This window comes from Globicephala melas, chromosome X, assembly GCF_963455315.2.
Source record: "Globicephala melas chromosome X, mGloMel1.2, whole genome shotgun sequence".
NCBI lineage: Eukaryota > Metazoa > Chordata > Mammalia > Artiodactyla > Delphinidae > Globicephala > Globicephala melas.
In genome coordinates this window covers 27,072,838-27,085,733 of record NC_083335.1, presented here as the reverse complement: position 1 = coordinate 27,085,733, position 12,896 = coordinate 27,072,838, and the positions used below count along the sequence as shown (strand labels likewise).

Below are 12,896 nucleotides of genomic sequence, written 5' to 3'. Positions count from 1 at the left end.
TAGCATTACCATATGACCCAGCAATTCTACTCCTAGGTGAATACTCAAAAGAATTGAAAAACAGGTACTCAGAGATATGTACACATTTTCAGAGTAGCCCTATTCACAATTGCCAAAAGGTGGAAAATAAAAAATGTCCATCAACAGATGAATGGATAATAAATTGTGGTATATACATACAATGGAATATTATTCAGCCTCAAAAAGGAAGTTCTGATACATACTACAATGTGAATGAACCTTGAAAACATTATGTTAAGTGAAAGCCAGACACAAAAGACTACATATTATATGATTCTATTTATATGAAGTATCTAGAATAGCTAAATCCACAGAAACGGAATGCATATTGGCGGTTGCCAGGAGATGCTGGGAGGAGAGAATGAGGATCATTTGCTTAATGGGTATGAGGCTTTCTTCTGGGGTGATGAAAATGTTTTGGAATTATATAGAGGTAATGTCATCAAACTGTTCCTTTTAAACCGGTTAACTTCTTGTTATGTGAATTTCACTTCAGTTAAAAAAAATGTTTTAAAAAAGGTTAAACAGTTACCATATGACAGCATTTCCACTTCTAGGTATCTCCCCAAGAGAAATGAAGATGCACATCCACACAGAAATGTGTGTACATGAATGTATCATTACTCATAATAGCCAAAATGTGGAAACAACCTAAAGTCCATCAACTGATGAATGGGTAAACAAAATATAGTATAACCATAAAATGGAATATTATTCAGCCCCCTTAAGGAATGTATTGATATACTGTACAACATGGATGAACGTTGAGAGCACGCTCAGTGAAAGCAGGCAGTCACAAAAGGCCACATATTATATGATTCCATTGATATGAAATGTCCAGAAGAGGTGAATATGTAGAGACAGGAGATTACTGGTTGCTTGGGGGGATGGAGAGTGACTGCTAATGGGTATGCTTTTCTTTCTATTTTTTTTTATTAGCAAACTTTTTTAAATTTTAAAAAATTAGAAAAAATTTTATTGGAGTATAGTTGATTTACAATGTTGTGTCAGTTTCAGGTGTAGGGTATTGCTTTTCTTTTTGAAGTATTGAAAATTTTCTGAAATTAGATAGTGGTGATGGTTGCACAACCTTGGTGAATATACAAAAAGCCCCTCAAATGCATATTTTAAAATGGTGAATTATATGATATGTGAATTATATCTCAATAAAGCTGTTACAAAGAAGAGTACATGGGAGAGAAACAAAAGACATTAAGTATACATTATTCTTGGTTGGGCGAGAGGGAAGGAGAGATAAATAGCTAAAGAGGAAGATCAATGGAAAAAAAGCAAGGGAGTGATTACCATAAAAATCAGCGTAGTGGTTACCTGTGTGTGTCATCTGGAGAATCTGGATAATGTGATGGGCTTCTTGCGTGTTGTCAGTTTTGTATTTCTTGACCTGGGTGGTGGTTATGCAAGGGGTTCCTATGTAACTACTTGTTATACTGCAAAGTTATGTTTTATGCACTTTTCTCTATGTGCCTCTCTCCATCTCACTAAGTGGTACCACTTTCCACCTGGTTGCTCAGGTCAAAAATCTTGGAGTCACCTTGACTCTTCTGTCTTACACCTCATATCTAACCTGTCAAGACAACTTGTCAGTTTTACCTTCAAACTACATTCAGAATCTGACCCCTTCTCACCACCACCTGGCTTGAGGCACTTACCATCTCTCACCTGGACAACCTTTTTTTTTTTTTTCTGGCTGCGTTGGGTCTTCATTGCTCTGTGCTGGCTTTCTCTAGTTGTGGCGAGCAGGGGCTACTCTTCGTTGCAGTGCGCAGGATTCTCATTGCAGTGGCTTCTCTTGTTGTAGAGCACAGGCTCTAGGCACACGGGCTTCGGTAGTTGCAGCATGCTGGCTCAGTAGTTGTGGCTCGTGGGCTCTAGCACGCAGGCTCAGTAGTTGTGGTGCACGGGCTTAGTTGCTCCGCGGCATGTGGGATCTTCCCGGACCCGGGCTCGAACCCACATCCCCTGCATTGGCAGGCAGATTCTTACCCACTGCACCACCAGCAAAGTCCCAACAGCAGTAGCCTTCTAACTGATCTCTGTGCTTCATCCCTTGACCCTCCTGCCCTGGTTTATTTTCGACATAGCAACCAGTTTCTTTTTTTTCTCCTTTGATCTGAAGGTGTTTCTTAATGAGATATAATCACATACAATGAAATGCACATACATGTACAGTCCAGTGAGTTTGGACAAATGTAGACACCTGTGTAACAAATACCCCGGTTAAGATATAAAACATTTCCATTATCCCCCATAAGTTCCAGAAGGATCCTTTTTAAAGCCAGTGTTAGATCATGTTAGTCCTCTGCTCAGAACCTCCCAGTGACCCTCCATGTCACTGAGAATAAAAACTCAAGTTCGTACAATGGCTCATAAGGCTGTACACAGTCTGCCCTCGCCCCCGCCATTACCTTTCTTATCTAATCTTAGAGTTCTTTCCTCTTCCTTCAGTCTACTCTGTACGGGCTCCCAAAACAGATAATTACATTTCTTCCTCACTGTTCCTAGGACACGTCAGGCACTTTCCTGCCTCAGGGCCTTTGCACTTGGTGTTCTGTCTGGAATGCTCTTCTCCCAGATATCTGCTTCATTTAGGTCTCTGCTCAAATGTCACCTTATCAGAAGAGGCCCTCCCTGACCACCCTATATAAAATAACATGCCCCCCCACCCTGCACTCTCATCCCCTTACCTTGCTTCATTGTTCTTCATAGCATTTAGCTCAATCTATTATATATTATGCATGTATAATTCTGTTAGTCTCTCTCATGTAAGTTCTAGAGTGCAGGGACTTGAATGCTTTTGCTTTGGCTGTATCTCCAGTGCTTAACTCAATGCCTGGCATATAGTGGGTGCTCAAAAACTATTTATTAAATGAATGTCCACAGCCTCCGGTCTAGTCCAGTCTGCCATCATATCGCCTGGACTAGTGCACGAGCCTCCTAACTGATCTCTCTGGCTTGTGTCCAGTCTCCACAATCCATTTCCCACACTGCAGAATTATCTTTTTAAAATTCAGATCTGATCATCTCACTTTCTTTCTTAAAACCCTTTGATGGCATCCCTTTGCCCTTCTGATAAAGTCCAGAGTCCTTAACATGACTTGCAATGTGGCTGACTTGGCACTGACTACCATCTGTCTTTTGCCTCCAGCATCCTGGTCTGCTTTGAGTTCTTAGCTGAAGCCAGTCCCTCACTTCAGGTCCTTCGTGTATACTAACCTTCTGACTGTGATACTCTTCCTACCACCCCCCTTTCAGGTCTCAATTCGAGGGTCATCTCCTAGGGGAGCCTCCTCTGAGCTCTCAGACTAGGTTAGCGCCTTCAGAGTCCAGCTGCAACTCATCTCTGCTAGCATGCTTTCTTCCCCCCTCCCCCATATTTATTTATTTTTTGCCACGCCACAAGCCTTGCGGGATCTCAGTTCCCCAGCTAGGGACTGAACTCGGGCCACGACAGTGGAAGCCCGGAGTCTTAACCACTAGGCCACTAGGGAACTCCCTCCATGTTTAATTTTTTTTTAATTTGTAGGAATAACTATTTAGTTTTCACCTATGAAATGAAGTTGCACCATTTAATTGAACGTGATAAAAATATTTCTTTTAAAAACTTTAATCATAAACTTTGTAAACATGAAAAATACCTTGAGTACACCACTGATTTTTGCTAGTCATTGTCCTGTTTCTTTCCATGACACTTTTTAGAACACTGTCTTCCTTTGCGTTCCACCTCAGTGTAAGCTTCTCTTTCTCCATCTGCCTCTACAACTTCCTCTTTCCTGTTCTGCTGTTTTTTTTGTCTCATCTCTTAAATGCTGTTTTCTGTGTGATGCTTTCTTTAGCCCTTTTCCCACTAGGCTTCTCATGTATCCCCACTGTACTTAATACATTCTGTTAAAGAATGTTATCACATTATATCAAGTGAGTTTGATTCTGAACTCTCCCAAAGTCTGGGATCGGCTTAATCCTGAGAGATCAACCCACTGCACTTTTGTTCTTGTACTCATCACACCTGCACTGTTTGATGTCCAGCTCCATGAGGTAAGGGGCTATGTCTATCTTGTTTGCTAATATCCTGTATGCCAGGCATGGTGCCTGACAGAGTTGCTCAAAGAATATCTTTAAATGGACTAATGAATATGAATATAGAAACTAACCCACAATTTATTCTTACATCTGTTTCCTGGGATCAGCCCAAATTCTAGTCAGATCAAGAAAAATTTACTAGTCATTTTCCCTAACTGGCCTCCCTGCCTTCCATCTCCCTGCCATCTATCCAATAGCCTGCAACCACAGTAACATTAAAAAAAAAAAAAAGTCTGATTGTGTTCCCTTCCCCAAGTCTCTATATCGTCATTACCAACGGAATATAGTCAAAGCTCCTCGGCTTGGGTTCAAGGCTTTGGCCCTGATCTCCTTTTTCAAACCTCTGTGGGTTTATTTATTAAGTGCTTATTATATGCCAAGCACTGGCCTGGTCACTGAGGAGTTCACAAACTAGTTGGGAACACAGGTACATAGATTAACTTTAATAGGGCGTGATCAGCTCTATTACAGGGTCTGAGAGAACACAGTTTCAGACAATGGATCATAAAATGTTAGATTTTTGCCCTCTGCAGGTTCACAAGTTCAGTGTAGAACTGCATGTCCAAAACGGTGGCTACCAGCCACATTTCAAGTGCTGAACAGCCACACGAAGCTAGTGTAGTGGCTGTCATACTGGACCACGGAGCATAGGCCATTTCAGTCATCCATGGCAGGGGGTTACCTAAAGGTGCTTTAAGGAGAGCAAGGAGCATCTCCCATACGCACAGGCTGTGGGGCTATAGCTACCAGTCTCCCGACCCAATTCTCCCACTCCCACTGCTGCCCTCAACCCCCAACAGACACACCTTGGCTGGGGTGTATTTTGTTTTGTTTTGTTTTTTGCGGTACGTGGGCCTCTCACTGCTGTGGCCTCTCCCGTTGCGGAGCACAGGCTCCGGACGCGCAGGCTCAGCGGCCATCGCTCACGGGCCTAGCCGCTCCGCGGCATGTGGGATCTTCCCCGACCGGGGCACAAACCCGCGTCCCCTGCATCGGCAGGCGGACTCTCAACCACTGCGCCACCAGGGAAGCCCGGCTGGGGTGTATTTTGAAGTAGTACGCGCTCCCAAGACGGATAATGTATGAAAGTACTTTTGTAAATTATTAAGTGATGCAAAAATGTGATATAATAAATAGGTCCAGTTCTTGCTTTCATCACAGGTTTGGTCACTTCAAGCAAATTCTAGCTCTTTTCTCGAACTTCTCCCATCCCCCAAATTTATGCTAAAGGGTTTTGAAAAGTATCTGTTACACACAGGCAGCATTTATACCAGGTAAAAATCCAGATTATACCTACCTTGGTGCTTTTACAAGCCATCCATCCAGCACCCTACTTCACCACCCGCCTTTTACTCTCACTTTCCCTAGAAAGGAAGGACACAAATTAAGATTTCCAAAACAAAAAAACATTTATTTTGAGATTTGAGAATAATGGGAAAATTAAGTAATGGGAATTGGACCCTCATCGGGGTCTTCTGGGAAATCGGAAGCACCATCCTCTTCTGGAGCTCTGTGCTTCTCCAGTTTAGCAATCAATTCTTTCGCTGGATTGAAGACGCCATTGGTCTGCTGGTCACAGACATAGCAGCGCGGGGTGGTGCGGAAATGCTGCAGGGCACAGCTCTCGCAGAAATAATGCCTGCACTTGGTGACAACTGGGTTTTGGAAGGTCTGGCGACAGATGAAACACTTGAATGGTATTTCCTCCTCATCACTTCCCACTTCATAGTTTTCATCCTCATAGACACCATAGCGACCCTCATCAAGCTCACGTTCGATCTGCCACCCATGCTTGTAATCTGAACGGTCATGAAGGAATTTGCAGCTGTCTCCGAAGCCGCAAAAGCCAGTCTCCTTGTAGTCCTTACAAATGTCGGGCTGGTAATCCCAGCGCACGGTGGCACGCAGATGCTCGGGAGCTCGGATGGGGCCCTTCCTCACCATCCCGGAGGAAGCATTGCCCATAGACGTATCCTTAGGCTTCATGTATTTCTGATAATTATTGATTCCCCGATAGATCTTGTCATCTTCCTTGCCCTTCAGCTCCTCCTGGATCTTCTGGCTGCGCTCAAAGATGGCTTGCGCGTCACGTTCCTTCTCTGTGTCTAGTTCGTAGACAGCAGTCGCCCCCATATCTTCTGGCCCCACGGGTTTCGCCGAGCGAGTGGACTTATACACCACGCCGAGGCTCTCGGGCTCGTTCTCCCCCTCCCCCTCTCCGCTACTCAGGTCGCCGTAAGCCGCATTCTGTTTACCACTGCCACGGGTTTTCTGTATCATCGGATTGTGGGTCGCCCGCTTCTTTTCCGGGCGGATCACAGTGTTGCCTTCGTCACTGCTGCTGCTGTCTCCGGACTCTCGTTTGCAGACCGGGCGCTTTCTGCGGCCTGCAGCCCCTTTTCGCACAGGCTTTTTGAAAAAAAAGGTGCACACCTGGTCTGTCGTCTTTCCTGGAGAAAGTTGCTCTGCCATTTTAAGAGTTTCGAGCTCCGAAACGGCTGTGGCCTGCTGGGTGGCGCGGAGCTGCTTCACGTCACTGCACGTCTTGCACTTGACCGCGAGTCGGTGCAAAATCCGCTGCGGAACGATGGGTGTGGGAGCAAGAGTGTGCGAGAGCGCAGGCGCGCGCCACGCTTGGGCCCTGCCGCGCTCCGTAGCTTCCTCCGCGTACATGACTCCGCCCCGCTCGTTCGCTGCCGCGGAAGTTACGGGAAAGGGATTGAAGCCGGGTCACCTTTAAGGAGCGTGGAAGGAAGTGTTTGGCCTTGGTAACGGTGTCGCGATGTGGTTCGAGATTCTCCCCGGGATCGCCGTCATGGCCGTGTGCTTATTCATCCCGGGAATGGCCACTGCACGCATCCACAGGTTCACTAACGGGGGCAAGGTAAGGCGGCTTCTCCGGCCCGGCGGCTGACTCCACCGGCTGGCGTTACGAAATGGGCGGTGGGGTCGGGAACCCATTAGAACCCGGAGCGTCTCTCCGAGATGGGGAATACCGAGATCGGCCCTTTTTCTTTTTATTGCCTAAAAGCAGAGGCTTGTGGAACGAAGCCGACGGGAACCGTATTCTACTTTAGCAAGAAACAGCTGGCTGCTAGGTGAAGCGTGGGCAGGAGGGCGGAGTAGAGTTTTGGGGGCTGGAAAGATAGGAGATTGAAAGAGGTAGGTCCAAACTGCTAGGCAGAGGAGAGAGGCGTCGATTAGTCTTGGCCCCACTCCATCTGACCTTTGGTCTCCTTTCTTGCTGGATTTTGGTTTTAATTTCTCGCATCCATATCTTGGTATCTTCATGTTTTTCACTTTTTTCTAGCCTTTGTTTTGTTTTTGGCTGCGCCGCACGGCTTTCGGGATCTCAGTTCCCCGACCAGGGGTTGAACCCCGCTCGGGCAGTGAAAGTGCCCAGTCCGAACCACTGGACCTCCAGGAAATTCCCCTTAATTAGGTTTTTTTTACCTTGACATTTTTTTATCCTCCCACTTTCTCTTGCAAGCCTTTAGGAACTTAGGTCATGCTCCTGTTTTTCACATTAGGATTTGTGATTTTCCTCTCTAATTAGTCCTTCACATTATCTCAGAGTATAAATGTACTTACTTTCTGGTTTTGTGATTGTCTTTCACTTGTGATCTACCACTGTCGTTTCTTCTCACTAGGGTCCCCAAAGGGAACAAGTAGTCATGACTTTAAAAAAAAAAAAGAAAGGAGGAAAGAAAAAAAATGATGCTGGTTAAAATAGAAAGTGTAAGAACTCATGGTTACCATCTTAGCTCTAAAGTTTAGTGGTCCGATTTTATTTAGGATTCTGGTCTTATATTGTTAATTTGGTTTTTATATCAGTGATTCCATTTTTCTGGAATGTCACTTATAAATATCCCTCTATTGGGTCACTCATCTTTGTAAACTACAATAACAATTTCTTTTAATTGTAGGAAAAAAGGGTTGCCCATTATTCATATCAGTGGAATTTGATGGAAAGAGATAGGCGCATCTCTGGAGTTAATCGTTACTATGTATCAAAGGTAAGATGGCTCTGACGCTAGCCCATCTGTCAGGGTTGAGGTGCATTCTGGTTAATGTTTTGCCAAAGGTCTTACAGCAGACTGGGAAAATGCAAACTAAAATAGCACTGTCTTTTACATATTTAATGATCCTTTGCATTTCTTATTATGTGGATCATCTGCCTATATCCTTTCTTGTTCTGTTGTCTTTTTCTTTTTGATTTATAAGGCTTCTTATATGTATATTACAGATATTAATCTTTTGTCTCTTTTATATGTGGCAAATATTTTTCTCAGTCTGCTGTCTTTTTTACTTTATGGTGGCTTTCATCAGATAGTTTTTTTTTTAACGTCTTTATTGGAGTATAATTGCTTTACAATGGTGTGTTAGTTTCTGCTTTATAACAAAGTGAATCAGTTATACATATGTTCCCATGTCTCTTCCCTCTTGCATCTCCTTCCCTCCCACCCTCCCTATCCCACCCCTCTAGGTGGTCACAAAGCACCGAGCTGATCAGATAGTTTTTAATCTTGATGTTCAGTTTATCATATTTTTATCGTTCTGGATTTTGGGTTTTATATCTTGTTTACAAATGACTTTTGTACCCAAGATTCTAAAAATATATTTCTACAGTTTCTCCAAATACCATTAAAGTCTTTTTTACATTTAGTGCTCTGACCTGTCTACAGGTCATTTTGGGGTATAATGTGAAGCAAGGATTTAACTTTAGTTTTCTCCAAGAAACAGCCAGTTGTCACAGTTATCTACATATGGAAAAGTCCATTTTTTATTTGAAATACCACTCTAGTAAACTAAATTTCCATATACACATGGGTCTGTTTCATGAATGCACTCTTCTATACTCCATTGGTTTGCCAGTTCCTGCACCAGTACATTAAAGAATTACTATAATTTTTTATTTGATTGAATCATATGAAACTGCTGTTTTTGTGGGTCAAAAATGGCCAAGCAGGGCTTCCCTGGTGGTGCAGTGGTTGGGAGTGCGCCTGCCGATGCAGGGGTCGCGGGTTCGTGCCCCAGTCCAGGAGGATCCCACGTGCCGCGGAGCGGCTGGGCCCGTGGGCCGTGGCTGCTGGGCCTGCGCGTCCGGAGCCTGTGCTCTGCAATGGGAGGGGCCACAGCGGTGAGAGGCCCGCGTACCGCAAACAAACAAACAAACAAAAAATGGCCAAGCAGTAGCATTTTCATATGGTTCAACTTAATAGTATGTTCTTATATATTGTAGGAGTTCATCCTCATTATTCTTGTAAAAATTTTACTATTTTATACTTTCTCCTTGCTGATTCACCCTTCACAGCAAATCTAGGTAAATATTAATTCCATTTTATAGATTAGAAAACAGAAGGTCAGAGTGATTAAATTATAGTATAAGGACTCAACCTATGTGATCTGCCTCTCAGTATAGTGATATTTGAGAATCTAATCTGATGAACATGATGATAGATATCTACTCATCTAGAGTGGTATTTCTCAAAGTATGGTTCAAGAATAACCAAAAAAAGGGGGAGTGGGGGAGGAATTCCTTGGCTGTCCAGTGGTTAGGACTCTGAGCTTCCACTGCAAGGGGCAGGGACACGGGGCACGGGTTCGATCCCTGGTTAGGGAACTCAGATCCTGCAAGCCGCACAGCCAAAAAAAAAGAAAAAAAAAGTATGCCATCAGGATCACCTGGCATGTGAGATAAAATACAGATTCCTAGGACCCTGACTGGACCAAATGAATTAGGATTTTTACAAGGTGGCTCCTAGGACTATGCAATTTTAATTTCTCTCAAGGTGATTCTTCCTTCAATTGAAACGGAATACGTGGAATGTGTTATTTTAACACCTGGAAGAAATGTCATCACTGATTACTCTTTTACTTTGTTGTTTCTGAAGTATTTGGTTGTGAACTGAGTAAGATAGAGTGGTCTTCTGAATAGTGTCATGCTTACAGGGCAAGAGTTCTGGAGTTGGGGGTCCCTGAACTTGAATTCTGGCTCTACTGCTTCCTTACTGACTTAAACGAGGGACTTTAAATCTCTCTGAGCCTCCATTTTTTTCACCTGTAAAAAAGTAGAATGGGGCTAATAATATCTTTCCTGATGTTGGCTGTTATTTTATAAAATGGATTTACCTTACTGTCCTCTGACGCTGAGGGTGCTTTGTAGAAGGATCCAGGTGGTAAATAGTTGCTTTACTTTAGTCTTGATTGCAAGTGGAAGGGGGGGTTGTCTTTTCATATAAAGTGGTATGTTTGCTACTGTCAGAAAATGAAAATTAGGAGCCATTATAGGTTATAGGAATCATTGTAGGTTATAGTACATGTACATCTTTGACAGGAACAGAATTCTCACATCATCCTTTTTAAACTGTTTTTCAGGGTTTGGAGAACATTGATTAAGGAAGCATTTTCCTGATTGATGAAAAATAACTCAGTTACGCTTATCTACCCCTGCTAGACGGTTATGCAGTGTATTGTGTAGCATGCAGTGTATTTTGTAGTGTGTAATAAAAATAAAACAAAAAAGTAAAATCAGAGGTTTTCTTTACTTTTTAGAATGGTACTACACAAGATCAAGCAGTCTACCCAATGTAGCCTTATCACTTTAAAAAAACTAAAGGCAACTGAGGCTTGTAAAATTAGAGACATAATGTACACCAAGTGCCGATCACTGTGCCTGGTGCCTAATGTGTCACAAATGGTAGTTCCTGCTATTGTAATATTACTGAAAACCATTGTTTCTTCAGAGATTGCTAGGAGAATACAGAAAAAGTAGTACTTTGTTTTTTTTCTAGTTCCTTTTCTGGGTGAATCCTATGTGCTTAAAATTCCAGACCGCACCTTCAACTTTCATGCACTCTGTATCCAGCACATAGTATTCACTTAAGTGTTGATTTTTATTTTAGATTGCTGTGTAGAGCAGAAACAACAGTGATTATGTTTATTAAAATGAGTGTACCGACCATTTGAAATAAAGAATTGCATGTTCAGATAATATGAAGATCTGAAAGGGTGTAACTACTGTGAAGATGGTGATACTCCATGTGTACAGATCAACACCCCAGGTGACCACAGGACGTCTGGGTGAGAAAACTAAGTTATTTGTCATCCCCATCTTTTATTTAGTTTAACATTTGATCTGCTGGTGACCTTAAACACACCTGCACTGTATAGTTTCCATTGACCTCATCTTACAGGACAGGGCTTACAGAGGAAGGAGGTGGCAGTCCCACTTAGAGGAATACTGTATATTGTGCCACCCTGTGATGATGAAACTGTTTAAGGAAAGCTGTGGTCATGGTTACAAATTTAATACAACCTCTAGTCTTTATTTAGTGCTACACAGGGCTCATTTTGCTGACTGTTATGAGAACTATCTCTGGAAAGGAAGAGAGAGGGCAGGTAGTACAGATAGGAATACAGGAGACTTACTGACAACATTACCAAATTTGTCACTAAATCTATTGATTTTTAGGTCTGTTCTCTGTCCACTGTACCTCTAGGCAGGGCTCATCCACTAGAGGATTCATCCTTAGATGAATGTCAGGGCTGTATAGCGAGGGGCTACAAAGTGACAGAAAATCAGTTGGTCAGGTTTAGCATTAGCGTCCGAATTTTTCACTCCCTTTTTTGTGGCACTTGCTATGAAATTTAGCCTTATTTTTATACTCCACTGCCAGGGAGTAAACCAGATTAAAATGCACACTTTGAAGCTAGAAGACTATAGTGGTGCGTTGTAGCCTGCATTTCTCTTGATTTTTTGAAAGTGCAGTTAGCCAGAAGGGTTTTCTTACAGCAGCTATGACAGATGTGGTCTGGCTGCTGACCTAGGGTCCATTGGTCACCTGCTTTTAAGGCCAGTTGAAAGGATGCTTGGTAAACGATGCCATTCATTTGGTTTTATTTTTTATTTATGTTTATTAAAGTATAGTTGATGTACAGTATTATATAAGTTTCAGGTACACAACAAAGTCACAATTCTTAAAGGTTACTCTCCATTTATAGTTATTATAAGATATTGGCTATATTCCCTGTCCTGTACAATATATCCTTGTAGCTAATTTTATACATATGGCTTTATTCTTTAACTTTTAAAACAGATACTGTATTCACATAGCTCAAAAATCCAACAATATAAGGTATTCAGTGAAAAGACTTGTTCCAGTCCCCTGCCCAGCACCTGCCCCACTGTCACAGTACCCCAAAGGGTCTCTATGCATGTAGAAATACAAACACGTGTTCTTCTGTCTTCTGTGATGGTAACATTTGATACACAGTTTACCTTTATGTCACTTGTTTGGAAGAATGGTTCTTGTTTGAAATTATATCTGTCAGGCTGCCCTCATTATTTCTAGGGTGAAATGAAATAGTAGGAAAGAATTTGAAAAAGTTTAGAGGAAGCCATACACATTCAGAAGGGGGTTGGAAGAGGATGGCCCTGCCCTTTGGGAAACACTTTTAAATGAAATATTTATGAAAAAAAAGACAACACTCTAGAATCAGCAATTCCAACTTATAAGGACCCTTAGACATCTAGTCCAAATTCTGATTCCTCAGATGAGGAAACAAAGGTTCAGCCATGGGAAGCCATCACCTGGCTAGCTAGTAGCAGACCAGGGACTAGAATCTTGGTGTCTAGACTCCCAACCTAGTGTACTTTTAACTGTTCTTTGTGGCTCACTTCAATAAACACTGCTGAGTGAATGCCACATGCCAGGTACTGTGCCCCAGATTTGAATAAGACAGCCTCGCCCTTCTGGAGCTCAGTCCGGAGGACT

The 12,896-nt window shown here is 42.8% G+C and overlaps 2 protein-coding genes across 4 annotated transcripts in view; one reads left to right on the top strand and one right to left on the bottom strand.

Moving 5' to 3' along the window:
* NDUFA1 (NADH:ubiquinone oxidoreductase subunit A1) overlaps positions 1–12,896 on the top strand; it is a 45,075-nt gene that overhangs the window by 29,637 nt on the left and 2,542 nt on the right. The window contains exons 1-3 of one of the 3 annotated variants that reach the window (XM_030849776.3): positions 6,799–7,003; positions 8,046–8,135; positions 10,498–10,650. In XM_030849776.3, coding sequence (XP_030705636.1) covers positions 6,902–7,003; positions 8,046–8,135; positions 10,498–10,518 — 213 coding nt within the window. In that variant the 5' untranslated portion in view covers positions 6,799–6,901 and the 3' untranslated portion in view covers positions 10,519–10,650. Of the gene's footprint in view, positions 1–6,780; positions 7,004–8,045; positions 8,136–10,497; positions 10,651–12,896 lie in introns of those variants that run through there. The other 2 variants (XM_060292595.2, XM_060292594.2) reach the window with 2 other exon arrangements.
* On the bottom strand, positions 5,504–6,734 carry RNF113A (ring finger protein 113A). Its single transcript, XM_030849774.3, has one exon. The coding sequence runs from the start codon at positions 6,589–6,591 to the stop codon at positions 5,560–5,562; it is 1,032 nt and encodes a 343-aa protein (XP_030705634.1). The 5' UTR covers positions 6,592–6,734; the 3' UTR covers positions 5,504–5,559.